Source organism: Asterias amurensis, chromosome 3 (genome assembly GCF_032118995.1).
Source record: "Asterias amurensis chromosome 3, ASM3211899v1".
Classification (NCBI taxonomy): domain Eukaryota; kingdom Metazoa; phylum Echinodermata; class Asteroidea; order Forcipulatida; family Asteriidae; genus Asterias; species Asterias amurensis.
In genome coordinates this window covers 5,417,197-5,444,058 of record NC_092650.1, presented here as the reverse complement: position 1 = coordinate 5,444,058, position 26,862 = coordinate 5,417,197, and the positions used below count along the sequence as shown (strand labels likewise).

At 38.7% G+C, this 26,862-nt stretch overlaps 1 protein-coding gene across 1 annotated transcript; it reads left to right on the top strand.

The window, feature by feature from the left end:
- The first annotated feature begins 384 nt into the window (after nucleotides 1-384).
- Nucleotides 385-26,542, top strand: LOC139935034 (ATP-dependent RNA helicase DDX1-like). Its single transcript, XM_071929485.1, has 31 exons — nucleotides 385-469; nucleotides 1,747-1,798; nucleotides 2,576-2,669; nucleotides 3,783-3,873; nucleotides 4,674-4,721; nucleotides 5,116-5,202; nucleotides 6,658-6,741; nucleotides 7,588-7,664; nucleotides 8,628-8,700; nucleotides 9,148-9,224; nucleotides 10,069-10,122; nucleotides 10,644-10,704; nucleotides 10,924-10,985; nucleotides 11,196-11,219; nucleotides 11,365-11,417; nucleotides 12,299-12,359; nucleotides 14,056-14,127; nucleotides 14,589-14,615; nucleotides 14,851-14,940; nucleotides 15,410-15,460; nucleotides 16,068-16,142; nucleotides 16,956-17,015; nucleotides 18,794-18,845; nucleotides 19,008-19,154; nucleotides 19,978-20,072; nucleotides 20,760-20,832; nucleotides 21,527-21,599; nucleotides 22,048-22,090; nucleotides 22,425-22,520; nucleotides 23,943-24,063; nucleotides 24,476-26,542. Exons 1-31 carry the CDS (start codon nucleotides 454-456, stop codon nucleotides 24,601-24,603), a joined length of 2,217 nt encoding a protein of 738 aa, XP_071785586.1. The 5' UTR covers nucleotides 385-453; the 3' UTR covers nucleotides 24,604-26,542.
- The last annotated feature ends 320 nt before the right edge of the window (nucleotides 26,543-26,862 follow it).

The window sequence follows — 26,862 nt, the reverse complement described above, 5'->3', positions numbered from 1 at the left end:
TGGTTGACACGTCCCCAACGCAACGTTATAGTAGGATTTTACCATCCATTACAATACAACGTTCGATAACATTGAAAACGAGGTTACACTTGACCATCAATAATGACCCACATTTCCGTAATACGTCGACCCCGCTAGCATTTATCACTGTTAGAGAAGTCGATCATTGTAGAACCTGAAAACAAGGTTGGAATACACTGGCTTTTTAAAATACTATTTATTGTGAATTCTTAATTTTAATATTATTTTAAAATATATTATTAACAATTATTGGACAATATTTTAAAATATAGTTTTTTATTTTTTAAATTTGAAAATTATTACTTAAACATTCATATTTTGTGGTTTGTTTAACTCACACTAATGTAAACTGTTACGGTCGACGTTGATGAATTTCTCACCATCATTTTGCTCGACCACGACGTCGTCTGCTGTCCCTTGTCATTTGTCAAGATGACTGCCTTTGCAGGTAATTTTCATCTCTTTGTTGCCTTTGTTTTTCTTAAATAACTGATTGTTGTGCATTAGCATTCGTCAGAGGACATATTGGACAGATGTTTGGGAATATGAAATGCATGGAAATTTAACACAAATGTTGTTTTAATTTTATTAAAAAGTACTTGCTTGCCATGCCCTACTCCTAGAACTATTTCGGTTTCGTCCGGCTATCGTCTCCCGTAACCTCATAGGTTTATATCTCTCACGCGTTAGCCATGCCCCATGCCAAACAGTAAATTGCATATAATTGGTTGGTTTGCAATGGCATTTTTTATGCATAATTAATAATGCTTATATTGGCACAAATAATTCATTCATGTCAAGCCTCATTTTGGAATCCCTCTTTTTTACAGTGGGTCTCCTAAATATCGTGGTAGGCATCAGAATATTCTTTTTGTGTTTCATTGTCGATTCGTCATCTTTACTTTAGACTTTATTTATCAATGTGTGGTGAAGGGGTTTTCAACTAGTGGTTTAATAATAATAATAATAACTTTCGATTTATATAGCGCCTAATAATTAACACTTAATTCACTAAGCGCTTTACAAAGAAGTACACTATAAATCAACAACAACATAAATATATATATATAACAAATAATACCACTATAAGCATAAGTTTAATCCCAACGAGGCCTGGTTCTTGATAATTTTAACGAGACGAAGTCAAGGTAAATTATAAAGAACCAGGCCTAGGCGGGTTTAAACCACTAGTCGAAAACCGATTCAACATAGTTGATTCCCATTCATAAATACCTTTTCGGTCAAAAACATCATCACTTTTTGGTCAAAAAATATAAAAAATGCAAAAATTATAATTGTTAAATGATTTCTTTCAACACAACACCCCTCCAGCTATGAAATAGTAAAGCCCTCCGCTGCCCTCGGGTAATCAATTCCTTATAAGGGAATGCTGTGTTTCAGCTGTTGCTATCGACCAATAGGAATGAAGAAACTGTCTTATAAGAACAGGTGCAAGGTCGCGTGTCACGCCCATGGATTAACACTTTTTACCAGTCATAAACAAAGGTTTTTACACACCCACGTGACGCGCTCTCCACCAATAAGAATAGCGAAACTGTCTGAGGTATTTATGAATATGACTTTATACGCACCATCAGCCACAACAAGTCAGCCCTTTTAAGTTGTAGGCCCTATGTTTGACCCCCCCCAAAAACAAAAACAAAACAAGTATTATCTCTAATTTATTCTACTTATTCTGATACATGTTTTACTTTGTTTTGACAGAGTTTGGTGTGGTTCCAGAGATAGTGCAGGCTGTGGAAGAAATGGACTGGCTGTGAGTGATGTTTTCTTCTGCATTTTTACAGAAAGCAGATTCATTGAGTTTTAAACTAACTGGGGTGGATTTCACAAAGAGTTAAGACTGGTCTTATCTTGAGTTAAGACGAGTTACTCGTCCTAACTTAGGACTAGCCATACGTTTTTTATATCTCCTAGGACCAGTCCTAAGTTAGGACTAGTGACTTAACTTGAGATTCGCAGCTTTTCAGGGCAGTTCCGAGTAGAGCACTTAGACAGGGTGTTGTGAATCCTTTCCCCAGAGAGAGCTGGGTGTCTGTTAATCTGGGTTCAAGTGAAGGCTTTCATTATACATTGTAGTACATGAAGGAGTCCAGATGGTGTTATCTTACATATGTAGATACATAAGACAAAGAAGATGTGTCATCTCTTTGACATAGCTGAGTGCCAGGTGAAAAGGTTATCTTGTTTTTATCAAGGAAGAAATTTCATGCTAAGCAAATTTTTGTGCTTAGCAGCTCTATGAAATTATTTCTTTCTTGAAAACTATGTTACTTCAGAGGGAGCCGTTTCTCACAATGTTTTATACTATCAGCCTCTCCCGATTACTTGTTACCAAGTAAGGTTTTATGCTAATAATTATTTTGAGTAATTACCAATAGTGTCCACTGCCTTTAACTCTTTGTGAAATCCAACCCAGGTTGAAGAAAAATGTAATCTTTCTTTTACATGCTGTGATCTGATAAGATGAAACAATAATAATCATGAACTGCTGCTTGCTTTTTTATACTCAATGTATATTTTACACATTCAGGCTGCCAACGGATGTCCAAGCAGAAGCCATTCCATTGATCCTTGGGGGTGGTGACGTCTTGATGGCAGCTGAGACGGGAAGTGGAAAGACTGGGGTAACTCAATTCTTACAGTCTCAACCCCTTCAAAACAATCCGCCAGGTTTTGCTTGATTTTAACATTTTTCTGCATAGCCTATGGAGGTCTACTACCTCCATTAAATACCCTTACAAACTGCCATGGCCGAGAGGTTAAGAGTACCCACCGAGTTCAAGCTCTGGTGTTTGATCAGCAGAGTGTGGGTTCGAATGCCGGTCGTGACACTTGCTACGTCAAATTGGGGAGGTAGTGCATTCTGCTCTACCGGCCAGGCTTCAGACTGATGATACCCAAGCCTACATCCGTATGGACTGTAAAAGGGGTAACCCTGTTTCAGCCCTAGGAGTAGTTGGCAAGGCCTCTGGAAAAAAATAACTGTAGCCCTTACCTTGAATGGACCGATCCGGCCTATCAATCAAACTGTGCGCGTTCACCCATTTTGACCAATCACAGCAATGATTATGGTCGGACAAACTCGTTCATGCGTGCGCGTATATTTTGCACGCGCGGCAGAATCGTGCAGAATGTCATTGGGAGTGTTAGCACACGTGTCTTGCTCACGTGCGCGGTGGGCGGAGCTTAGTCGAAAGCCGGAACGGTCCATTGACCTTCAGGCCTTGTGAGTCTGGTGACTTGCGTATAAAAATAAAAAATTATGGAAACGGGTTTCGTCTTCTCCTTTTTCCTACATGTTAATGTCACATTATTATCTATTTATTTATTGTTCAATAACTAGGGCAATTTTTCATATGTTTAACTGAACAATATTATCACACTTTGTATTGATTGATGTTGACATGAGGTGCCCTTTGAAAAATGAAAATGGCCTTGCCCTCCCAAAATTGAAACTCCAGGCCTGGGGTTGATTTTATAAACAATAAAATCCATTTTTTTAAAGAGAAATTTTCAGTATCACCATAGTGATTTGTATTGTGGAATCACACTTTATCAACTACGATTGATTTGCAGTTATGATCAATCTTAACTCTTTGTGAAATCGGGCCCTCCTGGTGTTATTCTGTTTGGTATGGCAGCCATTATGTACTACAAAATCATGCAGTGTTTATGACCGACCCCGAAACTGTACTTAATGTCATGCATTCTTCTTGTTGTTATTTCGATGCACACAGGCGTTCTGTCTGCCAGTCATTCAGATCGTTCAGGAATCACTAAGATCCAAATCCACTGGGAAGATGCAGGGAACTATCAAAGCAAAAGCAGGTAACACTCGAGTTCACTCATAAGGTTTAGCCCTTAAAAACATTTTAGATTTGCAAAGGTCATGGGTTTGAATCCCACCAGAGTAATATGCCTGTGGGGTGTTTTTTTTCACAGAACTCGGGAAAGTACTGAGTATACAGTGTTCGGGTAAAACCGAATAATATTCATAAAAACACTACACTATGTAAACCTGCACCATGAAAATGCAGTGAAAGAGTATTTTTCTGTGATTTTGTCAATATGAACAAATTTCTCAGTGGAGTTTCACAGCATTTTCACAGAATAACGACCCCCAACTTTGCCCAATTGATTCATTGCAAAGTCTATGTGTTTTCACAGCAAAACATCAAAACGGAAGTGAGTGAAACTTTGGAGAATCACGTCACTTGTGCCTTCACAAGTGCCCCCCTCCCCCCTCGAGGAGTTGGCAGCAGGCATGCCCTTCGCTTCAGGCCAATAACAGTTGTAGCCACACACATGTACCACTGCACTATGTAAATTATTTGAAGACACAAGTATGTGTGTGGGACAGGGACTGGATGGGGGAGACCCCAGTCCCGTCTGGGACTGGGGGATGCTCCTTTCACCTACCATTTTTCTCTAGGCTCGAGCTTCTACATGATGATGATGTGTGTGGCACACAACACACAGGAGCTGTATCAAAACATGTTTGGTCAGTCAACCGCTTGGCTGCAAATGAAAAGCCAAAACCCAAGTTGGCTGTAAAGATGGCACTTAGTGGAACTACCTATATTCCCAGTGTTCGTTTTGATATGGTTCTCCATTTGTTAATTATCCAGATACCCCCAATTGGCTGATGAACTCGTTTGACAGAGGCGATTCAATGGGTAAGTGTCTTATAAGTTTTTGAGCATAAAGTTTCAGAGCCTTTTGAAACACCAGGGGCAACCTACTCCCCGTGGCTGAAACAGTGTTACCCCCTTCACAGTCCTTAAGGATGTCGGCATGGATGGGTGTCATCCACTAGGAGCTTGGCTGGTAGAGCAGAATGCACTACCTTTCTAACTTTTCACCAAGCAACTATGGTTAAGTGCCTTGCTCAAGGGCACAAGTGTTATGACTGGGGTTCGAACCCCATGCTCTGTTGCTGACAACATCAGAGCTTGGGTCCAGTGAACTAGACTGCTCGGCCATGACATGCCACAACAAGTCTTTTGTGTGATGGTCTTAAGACACTGGACAGACTTCTCATTGTTGAATATTGGTTTGTTTCATCCACAGCTATTGATGAAACTGGGTTACTATGCCAGAGCAGGGAGCACAACTCATGGCACGGCACACGCTCCAACAAGGGAGTTATCAATGGAGGTTGGTTGGATATCTAGTCTATAGACCGTATTGAATAACCCCTTTGCCGCTATGAAAGTCGTCATCTTGTAGGTCAAACCGTATGCCGTATAAACACGTACATCAAAGAAACACGTAGCACGCAATGTTCCCGGTTTGATTTCTACGGCACAAGCACGCACACACACACACACACTCTCGCAAACGCCATCTTGTAGGGCAGATATTTGAACGGTGACGTCATATTCAATACGGTCTATAGTCCTTTTAACACTGTATCTCTGATCTCCGTGGAATACAACACCAGGGGAGGCCCTTGGGCGTTTTTTCCCCGACGGTTACCCTGGTGCACTTTCACACTGTCCCTTTTCTACAGGGTTCCGGTTACACGTTTCAAGAACACCCCAGGGTTTTACCCTTTTTACTCCTATATATAGTAAGGTGCAGTCAGGTTGGCCCTGTAGTTTCTGTCCCTGCCACTCACCTCTGTGGACCCCGATTCGATACCTGGATTGGAGCCTTGCGTGTGGATTGGGTTTTCATTCCCTACCTGATTGTTTGGGTATTCCCCATTTGTGGTTTTCCTCCCTTGTCTAAACTGCAATTTCTTAATCGTCTTCTTAACATAAAGTTCAAGTGATGTTTCTAGTAGGATACCTAGCCGACTATATAATTCAGATTCAGATATGACGTCACAAGCCCAGGTCCCTCACTCTTGTAATTTACCATTTTTTGTAGCATAATCTGCCGCGGGGGTAAAAACAAAAACATTATTTGTTAGTAGAAAAACGAATAATGTTCAAATTGGCCTTAAACATGTTTAAGTGTATGTCTGGTACTTTTCCCACATACATTTCCAACTCATTAGAAACCAGGGCTACAAAGAGCAACTTACGTTCACAGGGCAACTTGTATATTCCTCGAACCACCAGAAAATCAGGAGACAGAGCATTTTCAGTTGCAGGCCCTAGGATGTGGAATTCCCTTCCAAACTCAACCAAAAGTTCTAGCTCTGTTACCTTGTTCAAAAGGTCTCTGAAAACATTCATTTTCAATCAGTAAATCTCGCATGCTTGGCCTGCGGTTTTAGTCAAAGAGAGACCGGCTTTGCGCGGGACTTTCTTGGCTAAATGCTGCTAGCTTTGCCTAGTCGTGGTTTTCCTCTTGGTTTTGTTTGCATTCCCTTTTTTGTTTTTTCCTGTCATTTTCTGAGCGCTTTGTAACCTTAGGAAAAGGCGCTATATAAATGGTATTATTATTATTATTATTTATTATTAGTAAATACAAAAGTTGTTTTTTTAAGACACTGAATACACTACATAAATCCTCATAAAAATATAACTTTATTTGGGTAATTTTTAATATCAGAAGTCCAGATTTCAAATGGAAGGGGGTGGCAGGCATTGACCACATGACCCCCACTTATGCCACTGATGTTGCTGACAACTGGCCGTTACTATGCTTCTTTGTTTATAGGCAGGTATTACTACGAGGCAACCGTTACCGATGAAGGACTTTGTCGTGTTGGATGGTCTACTGCTGAAGCTTCCATGAATCTAGGTAAATCTAATAGCAAGTTACTGCAGTTGAATTCTGCACCTCTTCTTCTTCCTTTCTAGTGCATTCTCCATGATTGAAGATAAACGCATTGCCAGACACACCGGGGCGAACCCTTTGTGATAAGTGTGTACTGGGGTCTTTTATGTGCCTTGGTACATTGATTGTTTTTACATCAATACACAGGACCTACATGTACAGCGTCCCTCTCGAAGGACGAAGCAATAACGTTAAGCTTGGGCGATATCATGATATTATCGAATATCGTGATACTAATTTGGAAACGATTTCGATATCGGAGCGATTTGGTTTTAATCGTAATATCGATATATTGCGATATATCGCGATATCGATTAATTATCGCAATATCGCATTGTATTTATTAGCTGAGATATCTTGCACCCCATAGGTTTGGAGTAAAACCAGAAGAACAGGTCATTAGAACACCTCACTTATGCTATGACTGTTTCTTCTACAACTTTCACTTGGAGTTTGAAGACTGATGATGTCAAATTTAATTAATCGCGATTATATCGAATATCGCGATATTTTGTCAGCGATATATCGTGAATTAAATAAATCGATATCGCCCAAGCTTAAATAACGTTAAGTGCCGCGACTAGGACTCAAACCCACACTCTGCTGATCAGACACCAGAAGAAGCACCCCATCCCAATGGACTATGTGCATACTATATTCTGTAAAGGCTGTAAATCAAGGAGCTGTAGTGGCTCAACTTCCCTGGCTTCATCAATTAGTAATCTTTGTTGCCCACCCTTTTTTATGGGTGGGTTCCTGTTGAAATATCCATGAAATAAACAATATTTTGTATTTTTTGTATCCATTCAGGCACAGACATGCTTGGGTTTGGCTTCGGAGGAACAGGGAAAAAGTCCTTTGGTCGGCAGTTTGACACTTACGGTGAGGTAAGTTGAAGAAGAACTACAAAGTAGTTATTTACAAAGACATTTTTTCCAATAACTATGTATTACTATTTGTTTACTCAGATGTAGTACGATAAATTGTGTGAATTTTTCCTGCTGACTATCTGGAAAAACAGTTGAGGCCCAAAAAACAGAACGAAAAGAAAAAGGGACACTGGAAACATTCTAGACCAAAAACTGCAAATCTAGCTGAGTAATTGCTGTCTGAAAAACAGAAACATCAAGTTTTTTTAATTACATATCAATCTGTTTAAGGGAAGGTACACGTTTGGTAATATTACTCAAAACTATTATTAACTTAAAAACTGACTTGGTAACGAGCATTGGAGAGCTGTTGGTAGTATAAAACATTGTGAGAAACAGCTCCCTCTGAAGTAGCATAGATTTTGAGAAAGATCAAATTTTCACAGGCTTGTTATTTTATGCTTATGTTGAGATACACCAAGTGAGAAGACTGGTCTTTGACAATTACCAATAGTGTCCAGTGTCTTTAATTCTGCTTTTAATGTCAAATATTGATCTGTTAACTCTATGTTTTACTTCTGCCAAGTTCATACATGTACAGTGTATGATCTATTTCAAGTATCTCAAAAGTACCATCATCCTATATGTACGATCTTTTTTATGTACTTAAAAAGTTTTATCAATCCTACATTTACCCATAAATTACTATTGACTCTGGGATGTACCAATGCGACACAAATCAGCAAGATACATTTCGTTTGGCGAGAAAGACTTCTTTTGTTGTCTCTTTTTAAAACACAATTTTGTAAAACCTTAAAAAGATGGGGATTTTAGGTTAAACCACACCAAAAAAGCGGGCACTGAAAGGGTTAAAAGGAAAGTATAATGTTGGTTTTGTATGTTGGTTTTTTTTTTTTCCAAGCACTCGGGCAAGTCAAGAAACCTTTTTATAAACATTTCTGGGTTTTTTTCTTCTTTCAGCCGTTTGGAATTGATGATGTCATTGGATGCTATTTGGATCTCAACAATGGGACCATTGAGTACGCAAAAAATGGTAATTTCAAAACTCGTTTTGTAATTCTTTCTATTTCAATCTACTTCATTCAAAGGCAAGCCAACTAATGAGCTGTGCAGATAGTACTTTTTTCACAATGAATTTTGTTTGTTTGTTTGGAGCAATAGACCCCCTTTCCATATGATGTAACAGGCCTAAAATAGAACTCTCACTGAGGTCAATGAAGACCTATTATTATTGGCTGAGAGTTGCGCGCGACGGGTACACTTGTGCATCATTTCCATTATTTGACATCCATTAGTTGAAGAAAGAAACAACGCTTAGTTGGTGTCCAAAACGGCGACAAAAAACGGCTGCATCTCTGACTAGATCAGCGTGTCTGCCAGTGTTGAAGAATAGCCAGTAGTGCATGATCTAGCCACAGCTGTAGCCTAAGTCACTATTGACAAGGTCTATAATTTGTGTGTATTGTTTATTTTTGTTCAGGTGTTTACTTGGGCCATGCGTTTGACATTCCCAAACATCTTCTTCAGACACCGTTGTATGCTGCTGTCGTTCTTAAGGTAATTTGATGAACACTTATTTAATGTTCAGGAGATAGATCCGGACAATTATTTCTTTACAGGTTTCTCACAGTTTTTCAAAAAAAAAAAATATAATAATGTCAAACACTTATGTGGTGAATGATCTACCAATAAGGTACTCAAGGCGCTTAGTACATTATGTATATATACTTTTTTTACAGAAAGGACGGTTATTGAAAATATGAATTCTTAAACCCAATGGACCCTTCCCATGAAATATGCTACATGTAATTACATTCACGCATGCGTACAGACCCTGTTGGTTGGCAAACGCCATAGAGTTGTGCACTGAGCAGACGCGCAATCGCGTCTGCCTCACGCAGCCATTAGTCGTGTTCAAAACAGCGCGATGTTCCCATATTTTGCCAACCAAAACGTTAGTGCGCACGCGCTATGTGCAATTTACATATTTCATGGGAAGGGTCTATTATGTAGCACTTTATAAGGGTTTACAAGGTGCTTTGGCGCATTCAGCAACCACAGCCAGGAATACCGGGGCAAACCCCTTCTGGGTTCTTTTACATGCGTTACACAACACATGGGACCAACGGCTTAACGTACTATCCAAAGCAATTGTGTAAGTGTCTTGCTTAAGGACACAAGGCTAACGATAGGACGAGAATGTATACTGCTTTTTGACATTATCAATCTCTTTGTGGAAACGGTGGTGATAATGATAGTGAGTCGCTGGATTTCAAGAAGGTTTTGGGTGACTCATTTATGATCCAACACATTTTCATGTTTTTAACATGTAGTCTGATTATTATACTGTGAAAAAAAAAAAGATTTTTCAGTTTCTGTTCTATATCTTTTGCTACTCTAGAATGCAGAAATGAAGTTCAACTTTGGAGCCACACAATTCAAGTACAAACCTGAGGTAAAGGCAAATAAACATTGTAAAGTCCTCATTTACGTTGGTTTCTTGTGTAATCCATATTTAATATATGGTGTTTTAGGTGAAACCCTGTAACCTCTTCCTAAAGGTGCTTGGCAACTTTGATTAACCTGCATTTGTGCATTTTTTGTTTTAAAATTGTATCCCTATTTTGTTTCTGTTTATTTTTCACTTTCACAAATTTGAATTTGTTAAATAAAAAGACGGCTTGTAAGTAGTTGAATGCGATATCAAGCAGGAAATTAAAAACAGATTTCAAAATTATAATTGTTTTGCATTGATGTTGTGGTAGACATTTGTGACACACCAAGTTAAAGAAAGAATTAAAAATTAAAGCACTATTGACATAGTGTATAATTTTTGTGTATAATTGTTTTTTCTTCAGGTGTTTACTTGGGCCATGCATTTTTGACATTCCCAAACATATTCTTCAGCACCTATTTGGGTGCATGGCAATATTTTTAACCTCCTGCATTTGTGCATTTTGTTGATTGCTTTAACAGGGAGGTTATAAACCACTGTGCAGTGCATCCCCAGAATGTACGGCCAAATCATCAAATACAGGTAAATTAGCTCAGGATATCGGGCAAAACCAAACCAGCTTAAAATGAGGAAGCCACAGTTAGAAAACACTTGGAGTGTTTAGAATTCAACAGTGTTATTATCCCTGTGTCAATGACACGCAACAAGATTAGATTGGAGTAGTGAAATAAGATTGAATGCTTTAGAAAGTTGTCATTCTTCTTTTATATTATATTCTAAATCTTGTTGTAATGTTGGCAGGTGCCAAGCAAGCGGTAGCTGGTAAACCTCAACCCAATGCACCCAAGGCCATCATCCTAGAAGTAAGTACAAAATAATTATAGATGTTAATTTTGTCTTCATAGTGTACATTCAAATTGTACAAATTGTACAAATGTTTTTATTTAATATTATTTTTAGGCTCTTTTTTTATTTAAGTTGTGTTATCAGTTAAGGGAACTTTTTGTGTAAATTGAAACATGTATCTCCTCCTTCCGATGTAAAAACTTTTTCATTGCGTTTATTTTTTGCAGCCATCAAGAGAGTTAGCTGAGCAGGTAAGGAAAGTGTTTGGTTTTTTGTAATCTGTTTAGTGAACTTTAATGTGTAAATGTCTGACAGTTTGGCTGAATATGCGAGGTGTGGTTATTCAATTGATTTCCATCTGTACTTAACAAAGCTTTCTATCTTCTGTTATCCTAGACACTGAATCAGATTAAGTTGTTCAAGAAGCATATTCAAACTGATTGTCCAAGGTATGTATGTAATGATAATAACAGTAGTAGTAGTAGTAGTGGCTTCTTATATATCGCTCAAATTGGTCACTATCAGAGACACTCAAGGCGCTTTATTAGCATCCAGTATTTTTTCTGCAAGGTATGCGGAGCTTTGCGCAACATGCCGCAGGAACACCAGGGTGAATCCCTTCTCTTGTATGTAGTAACAGTTTAAAGTCACTTGGGAATAGAATTTTTATTTTTTCAAACATTAGAGTATATGTTTAGTAACAATTTTTTTAGTAATTGTTTGTAACGATTTATATGTTTACAAAATAGATAAAGTTGTTTAGGGGGGTTGACTCTGCCTACCCCTTTTCACGTTTTGAAAAAAACTTTTCTTCTTGCATTTTTCCGGCAATGCCAACCAATTGTATTGCTGCTGGATGCAGCAAAACAACTACAGATGGGGTCAGTCTGCATGGCTGGTCAGACTCACAAGAGCAATAAGGCTTAGTTGTCCGGTCGGACGTCTTTTTCAGCGCTGTGCAGCATTTTCTCTTCGAATATAGCACACCTCGATTGACGTCACGAACAGCGCCCTCTCGGGTCGGGGCCTACTGTTTAATTTGTAAATAAGCTAAGAACTTATTTTTTTAGAACCCTACTAGTTACCTGTTTATTCACATTCCACTCATCAAAACACATATATTTTTTTAGAGACAAAAGCTTCATTTTGACAAAATACCACTTCCAGGTGACTTTAACAGTATGATGAACTATAAGTTGGGGTGTGGCGAAGGCATGGACTAGAGGGGAATGGGACGAGGTACCAGACATGACAGAACCTTACATACCATTGCATAAGTTAATAAATACCTCATTATTATTCAGTGTACACATTTGTGTTTTGTTTACAGAGAGCTGTTGATAATTGGAGGTCTACCAGCCAAGCAACAAATTGAGGCACTTCAGAATGGAGTAAGTGCAACTTAAAGTACTTATGTTTTTTTGGTAGTTTATCAACATAAGCCCTTTTCACATTGTATCTTTAAAGGCAGTGGACACTATTAGTAGTTACTCAAAATAATTATTCACATAAAACCTTACTTGGTGATGAGTAATGGGGAGAGGTTGATAGTATAAAAAATTGTGAGAAACGGCTCCCTCTGAAGTGACAAAGTTTTCGAGAAAGATGTAATTTTCAACGAATTTGATTTCGAGACCTCAGATTTAGAACTTGAGGTCTCGAAATCAACCATCTAAACGCACACAACTTCGTGTGACAAGGGTGTTTTTTCTTTCATTGTTACGTGTATCTTGCAACTTCGACGACTGATTGAGCTCAAATTTTCACAGGTTTGCTATTTTATGCATATATGTTGAGATACACCAAGTGAGAAGACTGGTCTTTGACAATTACCAATAGTGTCCAGTGCCTTTAATCAACGTGGAATGTTACCCATGGCACTTTAACACTGTGTCCCTTCTTCAGGGGGTTCCAGTTAAAATGTTCCCAGAATACCCTAGGGTTTTCCTGCCGCCCTTTACCAGGGGCCAATTTCATAGAGCTGCTTAAGCAAAAAAATAGCTCGCTTGTTTTACACATGTTACTGGCCAAAATTTCATGTCATATATATTGCTTATGACTGGTATTTAGCTGTTGTTTACTTAGCATAACAATTGAGTGGAGTCTTGGCCGGTAATCTGATTTTACTAAGCAAGGATTTTTTTTGCTTAAGCAAAATTTTGTGCTTAAGCAGCTCTATGAAATTGGGCCCAGAGCAGGGGTGGACATTCTCCAGGGTATGGCCATTTGCAGGGACAGAGCATGGAAGACCGGGGGTAAAGATCATATAGCATCATAGAGTTATATATAAGAACTAGAGGGCACTGGTCTATATACGCGCTCCGGCATGCGCGCAGGCGGCCATTTTCTAAGTTGACAAAACAGGTATCTCACAGCGTGTGTTTGTGTGGCCATTTTGTAAGTTGAACAAACAGCATCGCGTGAGCGTTCAGTAAAAAAAAATTCAAACGTGTATTTCATATTCAACGCGCATGCAGAATGACACGCTTGTCATCTTGCGGTCCCGTGGCGTTTGTGCACGAAGCATCACTCGTGCGCCCTCTAGTTCTTATATATAACTCTATGGATCAAACTTATTTCTTCAACTGTGATTTTGTTATGGTGTTCATTTTCATGGGTTAAATGAACTGTCTCAGAGAAAAAGAAAAACAGTAATAGCAATTCCTTTAAACTTAAACTGTTTCTACATCTATGATAATTCTTGTCCAAGCCTATTCAGCTAGACAAGGTGAGAAGACAACGGAGAAACTTCAGATTTAGAAGTGGCAGGAAAACCCCAGAGAATTGTTCCAAGGAAAATATGCCTTGAAATTGCATGGTTTTCGCTTAACCTCGTCGACAAACACGGTCGGCGATTTCAAAACTTTGACTCTCGTAAATGGCCGACCATGTTAGTTCGCAACGTAAAACCGTGCAATTTTTAGTGATACTTGTGTGTATCATCCCATTCTGCTTTTAAAATATCTTTCTAACCATATGCATTTCATAACAAACTGTTTCAAACGCTTTTCATAGACCAACTCGTCCGATCCAAGGCAACGTGTTCCTATAACCATTTATTGCTTTGTTTCTTTATAACTCACCCAGGTGGATATAGTAGTGGCTACCCCTGGGAGAATTGAAGACCTCATAAGTACTGGGAAACTCTCACTTAATCAGGTAAGCATAACTGGAATTATGGTAAAAAAATAAGGTTGACCCTTGCATTAGACCCCTGTAATAAAGACAGACCAGTTGTTGTTTTTTAATCTGTTGGGTGAAGACACCACAGACACGTCATTGTCGGTCTTCGGCCCATAACAGAAAGATAATTTCATGGAGCTGCCAGAGGGTGCTAGCCATGCAAATCAAAGTAAATCATTATTATGTAGTTTGAAAACAAAGGTAGGGGTTTCGCAAGTTAATTAACTGACAATGACTAAAGTTTCTTATGACTTCACAAAATATTATTGTATTCTCACGACATTTTGATGCAGTTTTCATAGGGTTGGTTTATGGTGTCTTTATTGAAAACTATGAGATTGGAAATAATTTACTCTTTAAAAAAGCAATCATATATTAAACGTATGAAAACTATTGCAGACAGTTTTTACTGTTTTTTATTTCTTTCATTTTTGCAGGTCCAGTTTTTCATTCTAGATGAAGCGGTAAGTAGCATTTCTGTATCCAGCGCCCAATTTCAGAAAATGGAAATTGAGCTAATTGCAGACGGGTCCCCTGTACTATCCTTGTCATCAGTATGATGGTAACCAAATTCTGTTAAGCAAGATTTTTCTGAGCTTAGCAAGTTTTTATGCTTACAGGCATTGTGAAATAAGGCCCAGATTACAAGGATCTACTTTGGTGTTGTGTAAATAACATTATTACCTTTTAACACTGTAGGATGGGCTACTGTCGGCTGGTTATGGTCAACAGATAACCCGTATGTACGACCAGATACCCAAGGTCACCATGGATGGCAAGAGGCTACAGGTACATGTAACTACAGATTCTTATAATATTATCTCTGGTGGAAAAACAAACATTTAATATCCAAGTTGTAGACACACAAGCATACATCAATAGTCTCATCTCCCAAAAGTCGCCTTCTTCATCCATGAGCCTTCGATCAACATCCAACATCCATTTTCAACTTTCCAATGGTCCACGCACGAATACCCGCTAAGGTGATAGAGCATTCTCAGTAGCTGCACCAAATTGCTGGAACACGCTCCCTCTTCACATCCGTGACTCATCCTTAATCCGCTCATTTAAGACTCGCTTAAAAAGACATCTTTTCAGACAATGCAAAAGCGCTTTGAAACACCTGTGGAAAGCGCTTTACAAATGTTATTATTATTTTACTATTGCCTGCAACCGTGGACCTCCTATATTGCCCCTCTTTTGTTTATACAAAATTTTTTGCAACAGCTCCCATTTGTTTTTATCCTCCATATAACAGATGGTTGTTTGCTCAGCCACGCTACATTCTTTTGAAGTCAAGAAACTTGCCGTAAGTATATTGAATGTTGTTGTTGTGTGTTCTTAATTTTGAGTCAAGATTTGTGAGTTTGTTTTACACTCAGTTTTAGTTTTTGCATTTACTTGTTATTCTACTAAAACGTTGGGAACAGCTGGAATTTTCATTGCAAAGAATGCTGACAGGTAGCAGATAGTTACTACAAGCTACCTGGCTTATTTTGGGCCTTGCCTCCACGCGTTTTCCGCCAGTTTATTCTTCTTCTTTTTTCCTATCATTTATATATACCTGTGTGTATTACTATAATATTGTGGAAATGTTTTGTGGAAATAAATGTATATTGAATTGAACTGAAATTGAAATAGTTATCTTTGGGTTTACCCTACACCGATGTTTCGGAATACTCCGGTTTTTTTTTTCTTCAAATCCTGCAGAAGAAGAAATACCTAAGGCATGTAAGGTCTGCTACTTGGGTTGGTTTGAATCCCCTCCCCTGCTAGACCTGGGAAAGCACCAAGTACATGTATGCAGTGTAAAAAGCAAAAACAAATTCTCATGATTTGAATATAACATATCTGTACAACTTATTTAACTTATTGTCCTTTAAAAAAATATTGTGTGGATTTTTTTTTTTTTTCAGGAGAAACTGATGCATTTCCCAACATGGGTCGACTTGAAGGGGCAAGATAGTGTGCCGGAGACTGTTCATCATGTCGTAAGTATTGTATTTACTAATGTATCACAGGGGAACTTTACTTGTAGTTAATTTTGAATAAAGGAAAATTTACTGTAACGGGATTTCAACCTACCAACTCCAGTTTAATGTGCTGTCGCTCTACCAACTGAGCCGAAAGGTGATTTCTCTCCTCAGCTGCTTCCAAGGTTGTGTCTTGTGAACTTGGGTGTGATCCCTGGCTAAGTATGCGGCAGTACAGGTTGAATGGCTTCTGAGTCGCAACTCCAAAGGCAAAATATTGATGAAATATGGACATTGCCAACATTACGAGGTAGATGGCTCTGTTGGTAGAGTGCATAGAGTTATATATAAGAACTAGAGGGCGCACGGGTGATGCTTCTTGCACAAAGGCGACGGGACCGCAAGGAGACACGCGCGCGCCATTATATATGCACGTTGAATATGAAACACACGTTGGAGTTTGTGTTTATTGAACGCTACGCGATGCTGTTTTGTTCAACTTACAAAGTGGCCGCACAAACACACGCTGTGGGATGCCAGTTTTGTCAACTTAATAAATGGCCGCTTGTGCGCATGCCGGAGCGCGTATATAGGCCAGTGCGCCCTCTAGTTCTTATATATCTCTATGGTAGAGTGCCAGTGTCCCAGGGAATCTGTCCGCCGGAGATTCTGTCCCCCATTATGGAAAATAAAACATGGGCTGAAGGAGGATGGTTCAAAAGAGGGCGCTATCAAGTAGTTTGTACACAGTTTGTTGTATGGGGGGGACAAATCTCCTGCCACAAACATATTTGACTTTTGTAATCAGTTGTTTTTGTTTATTGATAACAGGTTGTCAAAGTAGACCCTATTAATGATGCATCATGGCAACGCAAAGGACCAAAAGTGCAGGTAGGCCACTGATTTTCATACTTTTTTTATTCTATTGAAATATAATAGATGTTAAATTTGCATCGGGGATAAAGAATATTAATTTTGGTTTTTACCCATACACCGATGTGTGTTAGCACTGTATGTGCTAACAAACATCGGTGTACGGGTAAACACACATCGGTGTATGGGTAAAAACCAAAATTAATATTCTTTATCCCCGATGCAAATTTAACATCTATTATACATGTATCGTTGCGGTACCCGCTGCCAAAACATAGGATTCGAACTGCCTCTAGTTGCAGGGCAACCTCGGTAGTCTAGTTGGTAAGACACTGCTCTAGAATTGCAAGGGTCATGGGTTCGAATCCCACCCGAGTAACATACCTGTGATATTTTTTCACAGGACTCGGGAAAGTACTGAGTATACAGTGCTAACACACATCGGTGTATGAGTAATAACCAAAATTAATACTATTGAAATATACTTTTATTCATCATATTTGGAAGCCTGGAATCATATTTGACTTGTCATGGTCGAGTGGTCTAGCTCACCAAACTGAAGTGTCTCTGATCAGCAAAGTGTTGTTTCGGTTCATAAAATGAGCTACACTGTACATAAGACAGAGGGACACTGTCTCTCAAAATGGCCCAGCCAGGATTATTGTGATGATAATAACAGTGGCTTCTTAAAGCCATTGGACCCTTTCGGTTCAGAAAAAAAAGAAAAAGTTCACAGATTTACAAATAACTTACAGGGTTTACAGAAGGCAATGGTGAGAGACTTCTCTTGAAATATTATTCCATGAAATGCTTTACTTTTTGAGAAAACAGCAAAACAATATGAATTCTCGTTAACGAGAATTACGGATTTATTTTAAACACATGTCATGACACGGCGAAACGCGCGGAAACAAGGGTGGGTTTTTCCGTTGTTTTCTCCCGACTCCGATGACCGATTGAGCCTAAATTTCACAGGTTTGTTATTTGATATAGAAGTTGTGGTACACAAAGTGTGGGCCTTGGACAACACTGTTTACCGAAAGGGTCCAATGGCTTTAACTTGCATATCCCTCACTCAGTGACGCTCAACAAGGCACTTCAACATTCAGTATTTTCATGCAAAGTATGTGGGACTTCGTTTAAATTATCGGACCTACTCCTTTTTGCTTAGCACCATGTGATGGTTTAGAAGGTGCTGTGGCGCAATGTGCTCCCAATCATAGAATAGACCCTTCCCATGAAATATGTAAATTGCACGTAGCGCGTGCGCACTAACGTTTTGGTTGGCAAAATGAGGGATTATCGCGCTGTTTTGTACACGGCTAATGGGTGCGTGACGCAGACGCGATTGCGCGTCTGCTTAGTGCACAACTCTATGGCGTTTGCCAACCAACAGGATCTGTACGCATGAGTGAATGTTATTAGCATATTTCATGGGAAGGGTCCATTGGGTTAATATGGGGCCATGATTTGAAGGAAAACTAAGGGAATTTTCAGTCGAACAGTGCAGTATAAATGAGAGTCCAAAAAAAAGATTTGCATTAGAAGGATTTGAAACTTTGCATGGTGGAAATACGATATGGAAAGGTTTGCGGTAACTCCATGTTATGACTATGTCTGATGAGTTGGGGTGGTTCTGAAAAGAACCTTGTTTCAACTCAACGTTTCGATCAGGCTATGCTCTACTGATCGTCTTCTGGAGAAAGAAGAACCACCCCAACTCATTAGAGATAGTCCTTATGTTCATATAAGATTTGCATTCCTTACTTTATTTCAACCTTTGATGTGTCTGTTAGACTGATGGAGTGCACAAAAGAGACAACATACAGTATGGCAGTCAGAACAGTGGTAAGGGCAAAATTCACTTTTATTAAAACGATTAAAATTATTAATTAATCTTCTAAATCTGAGCATTTCTTCCTGATCTTCCCATACTTGTTGATGTTGGATGTGTGATAAATAAACAAATACATTTTCATAAACAAAAAACTATCTTTTGTCTTTGAATAGAGACGCTTTCTGAAGGGGTCAAGATCTTGAAGATTGACTACCTCCTTAAGGCCATTGCTGAGCACAAGATGGATCGAGGCATCTTATTCTGTCGCACCAAGGTAGATTGTGACAATGCAGAGAGGTACTTAGCATCGATGGGAGGCGGTATGTTTTTACTCTTCCAAAATATAAGTCATATATGGTCTTTTATTTTTTATAGTATTTTATTGTAAAAGTATATTCTCCGTGGTTTTGTTGTTGTTTTTCAGCTTGTCTGGTTGGTGTTCATGAAAATTTGACCATACCAGCATGGTGGATTTTTTTACGATTTTGGACCCAAAACACAAACTAACAAAATTCTTAATAAATCTCAAAATTTTGATAATTTACCCTAGTCCCCTCAGATAATATGTCTTTGGTAGTCCGTTCTGTATCATTTGAACCCACAAAATCACCAACAAATTTTTGACCCCAAATCTGAAAATTTGACCATGCCTGTGTGGCAGGAGATTCTGTCCCCCAACTACTTATGATAGCGCCCTCTTTTGAATCATCCTCTTACATCAGCTAACGTTGATTTTCCATGAGGGGGACCAAATCGGCGGCAGACAGAATTCCCAGGGACATCGGCATGTTGGATTTTGTTTATTTTGGACCAAAAACTCAAATTCACAAAGTTTTCAATAAATCTTAAGATTTTTATAATTCACCCAGTCCACACAGATTAGATGTCTTCGTTAGTTTGTCCTGTATCAATTAAATAAATTTCACCAACAAATTTGTTACCCCAAATTCTGAAAATCTGTTTTTGTTTATCTTTTTGTGGGTTTTAAGTAATAGTGGTTTCTGTATACATTTAATTCTTGTACTTGACGTTAAATTGAGGTCATTACCACTTTTTGCATTTAAACCGCGGGTCATTTTGCTTGGTTAAAGGTTTACAACAGCTACCTTCCTTCTTTTCATGAATTTTGGTTTTAATTTAAAGGTCCAAACAGTTCTGCTGACCATCAGTTCTCGTGTGTCTGTCTCCATGGTGACAGGAAGCCGCCAGAACGTCGGGAGAACCTTCAAAGATTCAAGGTATAAAATTGATGTGTCTAACATTTTCTTCAGGCTTCTTCTGAATTTGGTTTGGAAGAAACTCCGTTGTCTATTTTTCTTGCGCTTGATCACCTGGTGGGGAAGTTTCAATCCTGTTAAATTTCTTTGGCCAAACTTCATATTGAACATAGACACATCTTAAGATGAATAGTCTATATTGCCATAGTGATTTGTAATGTGACATGGCACGGTTGGCTTGTGCGTAAAGCGCTCGCCTCTCACCAGGGTGACCCCGGTTCGATTCCCGGCCAGTGCCATATGTGAGTTAAGTTGTGCGTTGGTTCTCTGCTGTGCCACGAGGGTTTTCCAGTCCATCCGGTTTTCCTCCCTCTGGAGAAATCAAACACTTTTGATCTTGGCTGTGCTCCGAGGTCGGGTTGACGTGGCTGGCAGCTGAAGGCGCCCTTGCATGCCTGCTGCTCGAACACGTTGTAGCCGCGTCCTTCACAATTCTGCTCTAGCTGCGAGTAAGGATTATTAGCCCCCCAAATTATTATTATTATTACTATTATCACACATTGCTTAGCAGTTTAGGTCGATACACATCTTAAGATCAATCTTAGCTCTTTGTGAAATCGAGCCGTGGTAACACAAGTGATGAGATACTGCTGCAAAGTGAACTCTGCCCGCAACTGTCTGATACATCCTCTTTATTGTCTTTTCTAGGATTGTCAGGTACGCTTCTTGATTTGCACTGATGTAGCGGCTAGAGGAATTGACGTCAAAGGTATCCCATATGGTAAGCCTCATTGATTATTGTAACAATCTGTACAAAGATATAATCGCTTTATGAGTTTGGTCACCAAAAGAAAACTTAGAAATTATACGCCCTTTTCAATGAGTGTGTTCATATATTGTCATAAAACTTAATGGATGAGCAGCAGTCAGCAGTACTTACTGATTTGTTCTTGATTCAATTACAAGATAAGGGTCCATTGTTTAGACAGGGAATTACATGGGGATAACAGGTGTGAGTTGATAAAGACGAAAGGGATGTATTATTTCTCATTCTTTAAAGGCACTGGACATCTTTGGTAATTGTCAAAGACCAGTCTTCTAACTTGGAGTATCTCAACATATGCATTAAACAACAAACCTGTGACAAATTTGGACTCAATTGGATGCCGAAGTTGTGAGAAAATAATGAGGGTAAAAAAACACTGTTGTTGCACAAGTTGTGTGCTTTCAGATGCCTTGAATTCGAGACCTCAGTTGATATTTCACATTCAATTTAAATATTTTAGAGTGAAATGACTTCTTTCTCAAAAACTATGTTACTTCAGAGGGAGCCGTTTCTCACAATGATTTATACTATCAACAGCTCTCCATTGCTCATGACCAAGTAAGTTTTTATGCTAATAAATATTTGAGTAATTACCAATATTGTCCAGTGCCTTTAATTGAGCTTTCCCCTCATGATGGTTTGTCCACAGTTGTGAATGTCACGCTCCCTGACGAAAAAGAGAACTACGTCCATCGGATTGGTCGTGTGGGACGAGCTGACAGGTAAGAAATCATCGATAAAATTTTAAAATAGTTGTGGACAAAGCCCCAAATCACCAAATCTGGGCCCAATTTCATAGAGCTGCTTAAGCGAAAAAAATTGCTTAAGCAAAAAGTTCATTGCTTAGTAAAATCAGCTTAATACTAGTCATAAGCAATGTATATGGCAGGAAATTTTGGACAGTAACATGTGTAAAATAAGCGAGCTATTTTCGTGCTTAAGCAAATATTTTGCTTAAGCAGCTCTATGAAATTGGCCCCAGACTCGTTGGTTGTGATTTTAGTGAAAACAATGACAAACAGTTAAGGCACTGATTTTTTTCAGTTTGCAGTGGTGTTACGCTAGGTGGCAGGAGACTTACCAGATGCGATAAACTTGTTTACTTTTATTTTCCTGCAAAATGTGTGTTGGTTTTTTGAAAAATGTGTTTCTGTTGTTTCTTCATTTTAGAATGGGCCTTGCCATTTCGTTTGTGTCCACAGTACCGGAAAAGGTAAGTTAATGTGATGACACTTGTACTGATTTTGATCTTCTTAAACAATAACTCAACCCAGTTACTAGTGTGGTCAAAAATTACTCTTCCAAATAAAATATACTGGGCCCAATTTCGTAAAAGCCTGTACGCACAACAAGTAATGCTTAGCAGAAGTAGGTCACCAGCCAAAATGACATCAACTTTCCTTTGGTGTGATTGGTGCCAACCTCATTATTTGCTTAGCAAAGAATTTGCTAAGCGGTATGTTCTGCTTTCAGCTGCTTCACAGCTGGGCAACTTTCCTGAATTTGACCAAATGGTTTCTGATGTGCAGTTGATTTTTCCCCGATAGGTGTGGTATCATTCGTGTTCCAGTCGTGGCCGAGGCTGTACAAAAACAGCCTTAAAGCAGCAAGGAGGATGCTGTATATGGTACAATGAAATGCAGGTAAGAAGCTGAACAGGGGTGCATTCCACTCGCGCAAACGTTGCCAATAGTTGTGCACGTTTGCCAACAATTTCAAGTGGACAAGTTGTGTGCCGCCACCGTTGGCGAACGTTGGCAACTAACATACTTCTGAGGTGTTGGCGAGTGGTTTTTAAAATGGCGGACAAGCATACGGTATTATTTCATTGTCACAAACATAATTACATTGTATTTTCGGTGATTTAGAATGAAGCTTTAAAGTAACAAAGTTAATTAGTTGAAGAAATGATGAAGAAAAGAAGACTACATACAGCAAAAACTAAGTTTAAAAAAATACTACATCCAGTGAGCGCCATGTTCATTTCAGGGCGCCGCCATATTGACATCACGTTATGCGCATCACTCGATCCAAAGATAAAAAACGTTTGTGCGAACAGTTGCGAGAAGCTTGATTACGAGACCTCAAAATCTAATTCTGAGGTCTCTAAATCAAATTCGTGGAAAATTACTTCTTTCTCGAAAACTAAATTACTACAGAGGGAGCTGTTTCTCACAATGTTTTATACTATCAACAGCTCTCCACTGCTTGTAACCAAGTAAGGATTTATGCTAAAAATTATTTTTGAGTAATTACCAATAGTGTTCAGTGCCTTAAATTGATTCAGGGAGAGTCTGCACACCAGAAGTAGCATTTTCGCTGCCATTCCAAATACTGTTTCTTGATTTCAAGATGTCTTAGAAAACAACATTACTATTAGAGACAGTCAGCACACCAGAAGTCGAGGTTTTTGCCACATTACCAATGTTGGGTGGATTTCACAAAGAGTTAGGACTAGTCCTAACTTAGGACTAGTCCTAGGAGATATCAAAAACGTATAGCTAGTCCTAAGTTAGGAAGAGTAAACTTGTCCTAACTCGAGATAAGACTAGTCTTAACTCTTTGTGAAATCGACCCCTGTAGCCTCTCTTAAAGGCAGTGGACACTATTGGTAATTACTCAAAATAATTATTAGCATAAAACCTTTCTTGGTGACGAGTAATAGGAAGAGGTTGATGGTATAAAACATTGTGAGAAACGGCACCCTCTGAAGTGGCATAGTTTTTGAGAAAGAAGTAATTTCCCACAAATTTGATTTTGAGACCTCGGATTTAGAACTTGAGGTCTCGAAATCAACCATATAAATGCACACACCTTCGTGTGACAAGGGTGTTTTTCTCTTTCATTCATATCTCGCAAGTTTGATGATCGATTAAGCTCAAATTTTCACAGGTTTGTTATGTTATGCATAAGTTGAGATACACTAACTATGAAGGCTAGACTTTGACAATTACCAATAGTGTCCACTGTCTTTAATTCAAAGAGAGTCATAATATTTCAGAAAGTTGTTTGTTTTATTGTTGCCGAGGCCGATTATAAAGGTAAAGACTTGTTTTTTCCTGCAGTACCTGGGCGACATAGAGGAGCATCTTGGGGTTGTGATCGATCAGACAGAACCAGACATGAAAGTGGCCGCCAATGAATTTGACGGCAAAGTAGTGTACGGACAGAAGAAAATCAATACAGGTAAATGAGTTTGACTCTTCCTTCTACCTGCCGGAATCCCGCATTTCGAAAGTCTCACTTTGTTGTGGTTTTTATTTAAGAGCATGTTCAGCAACATTAATGTTTATTTTTGTATTTTGTGGTTGTTGTACCTGCATGCTTCTATAATGACGCTTAAATCGGAAGGGCGTCGCCGTTTTGTTATAACTGCTGCAATCTTCCCTTTCAAAAGTCTCACTATGTTGTGGGTTTCATTTTATACCATGTTCAGAAAATGAATGTTTATTTTATTTTATTTTTTATTTTTTTTTTGTACCTGCTTCCTTTGCAATCTCCCATTTCAAAAGTCTAACCTTTGTTGTGGTTTTTATTTTAGACCATGTTCATAAAAATGAATAGTTGTTTTCTTTCTTCTTTTTTTTTTTTTGTATAGGGAGTGGTTACAAAGGTCATGTTGCCATCTTAGCCCCGTCTGTCGCCGAGCTGGCTGAACTGGAGCAGAAAGCTCAGACGTCCTTTCTTATGTTCACCGGTGTCCAGAACACACTATTTGCAGCATGAATAAGGTTCGACTTCTTACATTACGCAAACAAAAAACAAAGTGTGAAGTGCTATTGTACAAACGACCATTTCCAGGCAATTCAAAGAAGAACAAACATTCAAATTTGAAATTCTACATAATTGTCTTGAGGAAAGTAAGGCAGTAAAATTAGAAAAAAGTCTGCTGTTTGCTTCCACAAAGTGTTCCTTTCATGTGTGGCGCCAATGGTTGCCTCCAAGATGCCTGTAAAAAAAGCCTTTTGCAATGAGACCTTACGAACACAATCATGTAGTCATGGTAGTGCAAAGGCTTTCAGATTATTAATTTTGTTTTTTACCCATACAGCGGTGTGTGTTAACACTGTATACTCAGTACTTTCCTGAGTCCTGTGAAAAAATATCACAGGCATGCTACTGGGGTGGGATTTGAACCCACGACCCTTGCAATTCTAGAGCAGTGTCTTACCAACTAGACTACCGAGGTTGCCTGGTAGCTAGAGGCAGTTCGAATCCTAATGTATGTTTTGGCAGCGGGTACCGCAACGAAATAAGAGATGTTAAATTTGCATCGGGATTTTTTATTTTTTTTGTATTAGAAAAAAGTCTGCTGTATGCTAAAAGTGTTTCTTTCACGTGTGGTGCCAATGGTTGCCCCTAAGTTGCCTGTAAAAAAATACCTTTTGCAATGTGACCTTACGAACACAATCATGTAGTGCAAAGCTTTCAGATTGTTTAAAATGTACTGAAGGAAAGGCAACAGGTGTTCTTGATTGACAACCTCGGATTATAAGGTCGTTTGTGGAGTTTGTGAAAATAAGAACTCACTCAGCGGCAGTTATGTTAATAACAAGAAGTCTCCGTGATCCACTAAGCGAAAGTAGTTGTCCAGGCCGATTTCCTACCTTTCATCCAGGTAGAAGTTAATAAGCAGGACATTTATTTTCAAGTGGTGTACTGAATTCAGAAGTCTACTACGCGGCAGTAGATCAAAAAGCAAGACCTCGTTCCCGAAAAACTTTCTCAGCAAAGTAGATTTACACATGTTGTTACGGCAAACCGAATATACAGTTTTTATTGACAGTTTTTATTTACAGTGCCATTGAACATAATGAAGAAAGAACAACTTAAAAGGAATGGACACTATTGGTAGTTGCTCAAAATAATTATTAACATAAAACCATTCTTGATAACGATTAATGGGGAGCTGTTGATAGTATAAATTATTGTGAGAAACGGCTCCCTCTGAAGTAACGTAGTTTTCAAGAAAGATTTGAGACCTCATATTTAGAATTTGAGGTCTCAAAATCAATCATCTGAAAGCACACAACTTTGTGTGACAAGGGTGATTTTTCTTTCATTATTATCTCGCAACTTTGATGATCGATTTAGCTCAAATTTTCACAGGTTTGTTATTTTAAGCATATGTTGAGATACAGCAAGTGAGAAGACTGGTCTTTGACAATTACCAATAGTGTCCAGTGTCTTCAAAATGGGTAATTTTTGTGTAGGTTATATCAGTTACATGTAGTCAAGAGGGAATTCACAGAGAGCTTTGAAGCTTACAATTTTGGTGACTTTAGAGAAGTCTCACTTCGTGAACAGGGTCCAATTTGCTTGCCATAAGCAAAAAAATCAACTGGCGCTTACGGAAGCAGGGAATTCTGTGCTTATGTCAAGCATTATCATTGTAAATGAAATTATCATAGTTTATTTATCAACTTTCAATAGATGTTACATTTGCATCTGCAGGTAAAAACAATAATAAGGGAATCAATGTGTGGTGAAGAGGTTTTCAACTAGTGGTTTCAACTAGTGGTTCTTGATAATTTTACCTAGACAGAGTCGAGGTAAATTATCAAGAACCAGGCCTTGGCGGGTTTAAACCACTAGTTGAAAACCGATTCAACACACTTTGATTCCCATTCATAAGTACCTTTTTGGTTAAAAGGCGTAATAAAGTAAGAACCTCTGTAAAACTTATCCGTTTCCGAGTGCTTGAGCCTCTGTATGTTTCCACCTCCATGGTATGTTCAATATACATGTTACATGTACATGTACGATGTCCATGCGCGTATGGTCTTGGTGCATATTTGTTGGTTTCCTTTCACACACAGCGCAGCCAACTCACCAACAGATTGTTGGGTTGTATTGGTGGCATAACTGTGTACGGGTAAGCCACAAATACAAACTTATTTTGAATTATTCTTCTCTCTGAATTTTTTTTTTTTTTTTTCAAGAGGTATGAAAAGTTTTGTAGAATTATGACATCCTAATGACATC

Coding starts and splice junctions, on each gene's coding strand:
- LOC139935034 (XM_071929485.1), top strand. Junction 1,799..2,575: donor GTGGAAGAAATGGACTGGCT/GTGAGTGATGTT, acceptor TTACACATTCAG/GCTGCCAACGGATGTCCAAG. Junction 9,225..10,068: donor ATGCTGCTGTCGTTCTTAAG/GTAATTTGATGA, acceptor TTGCTACTCTAG/AATGCAGAAATGAAGTTCAA.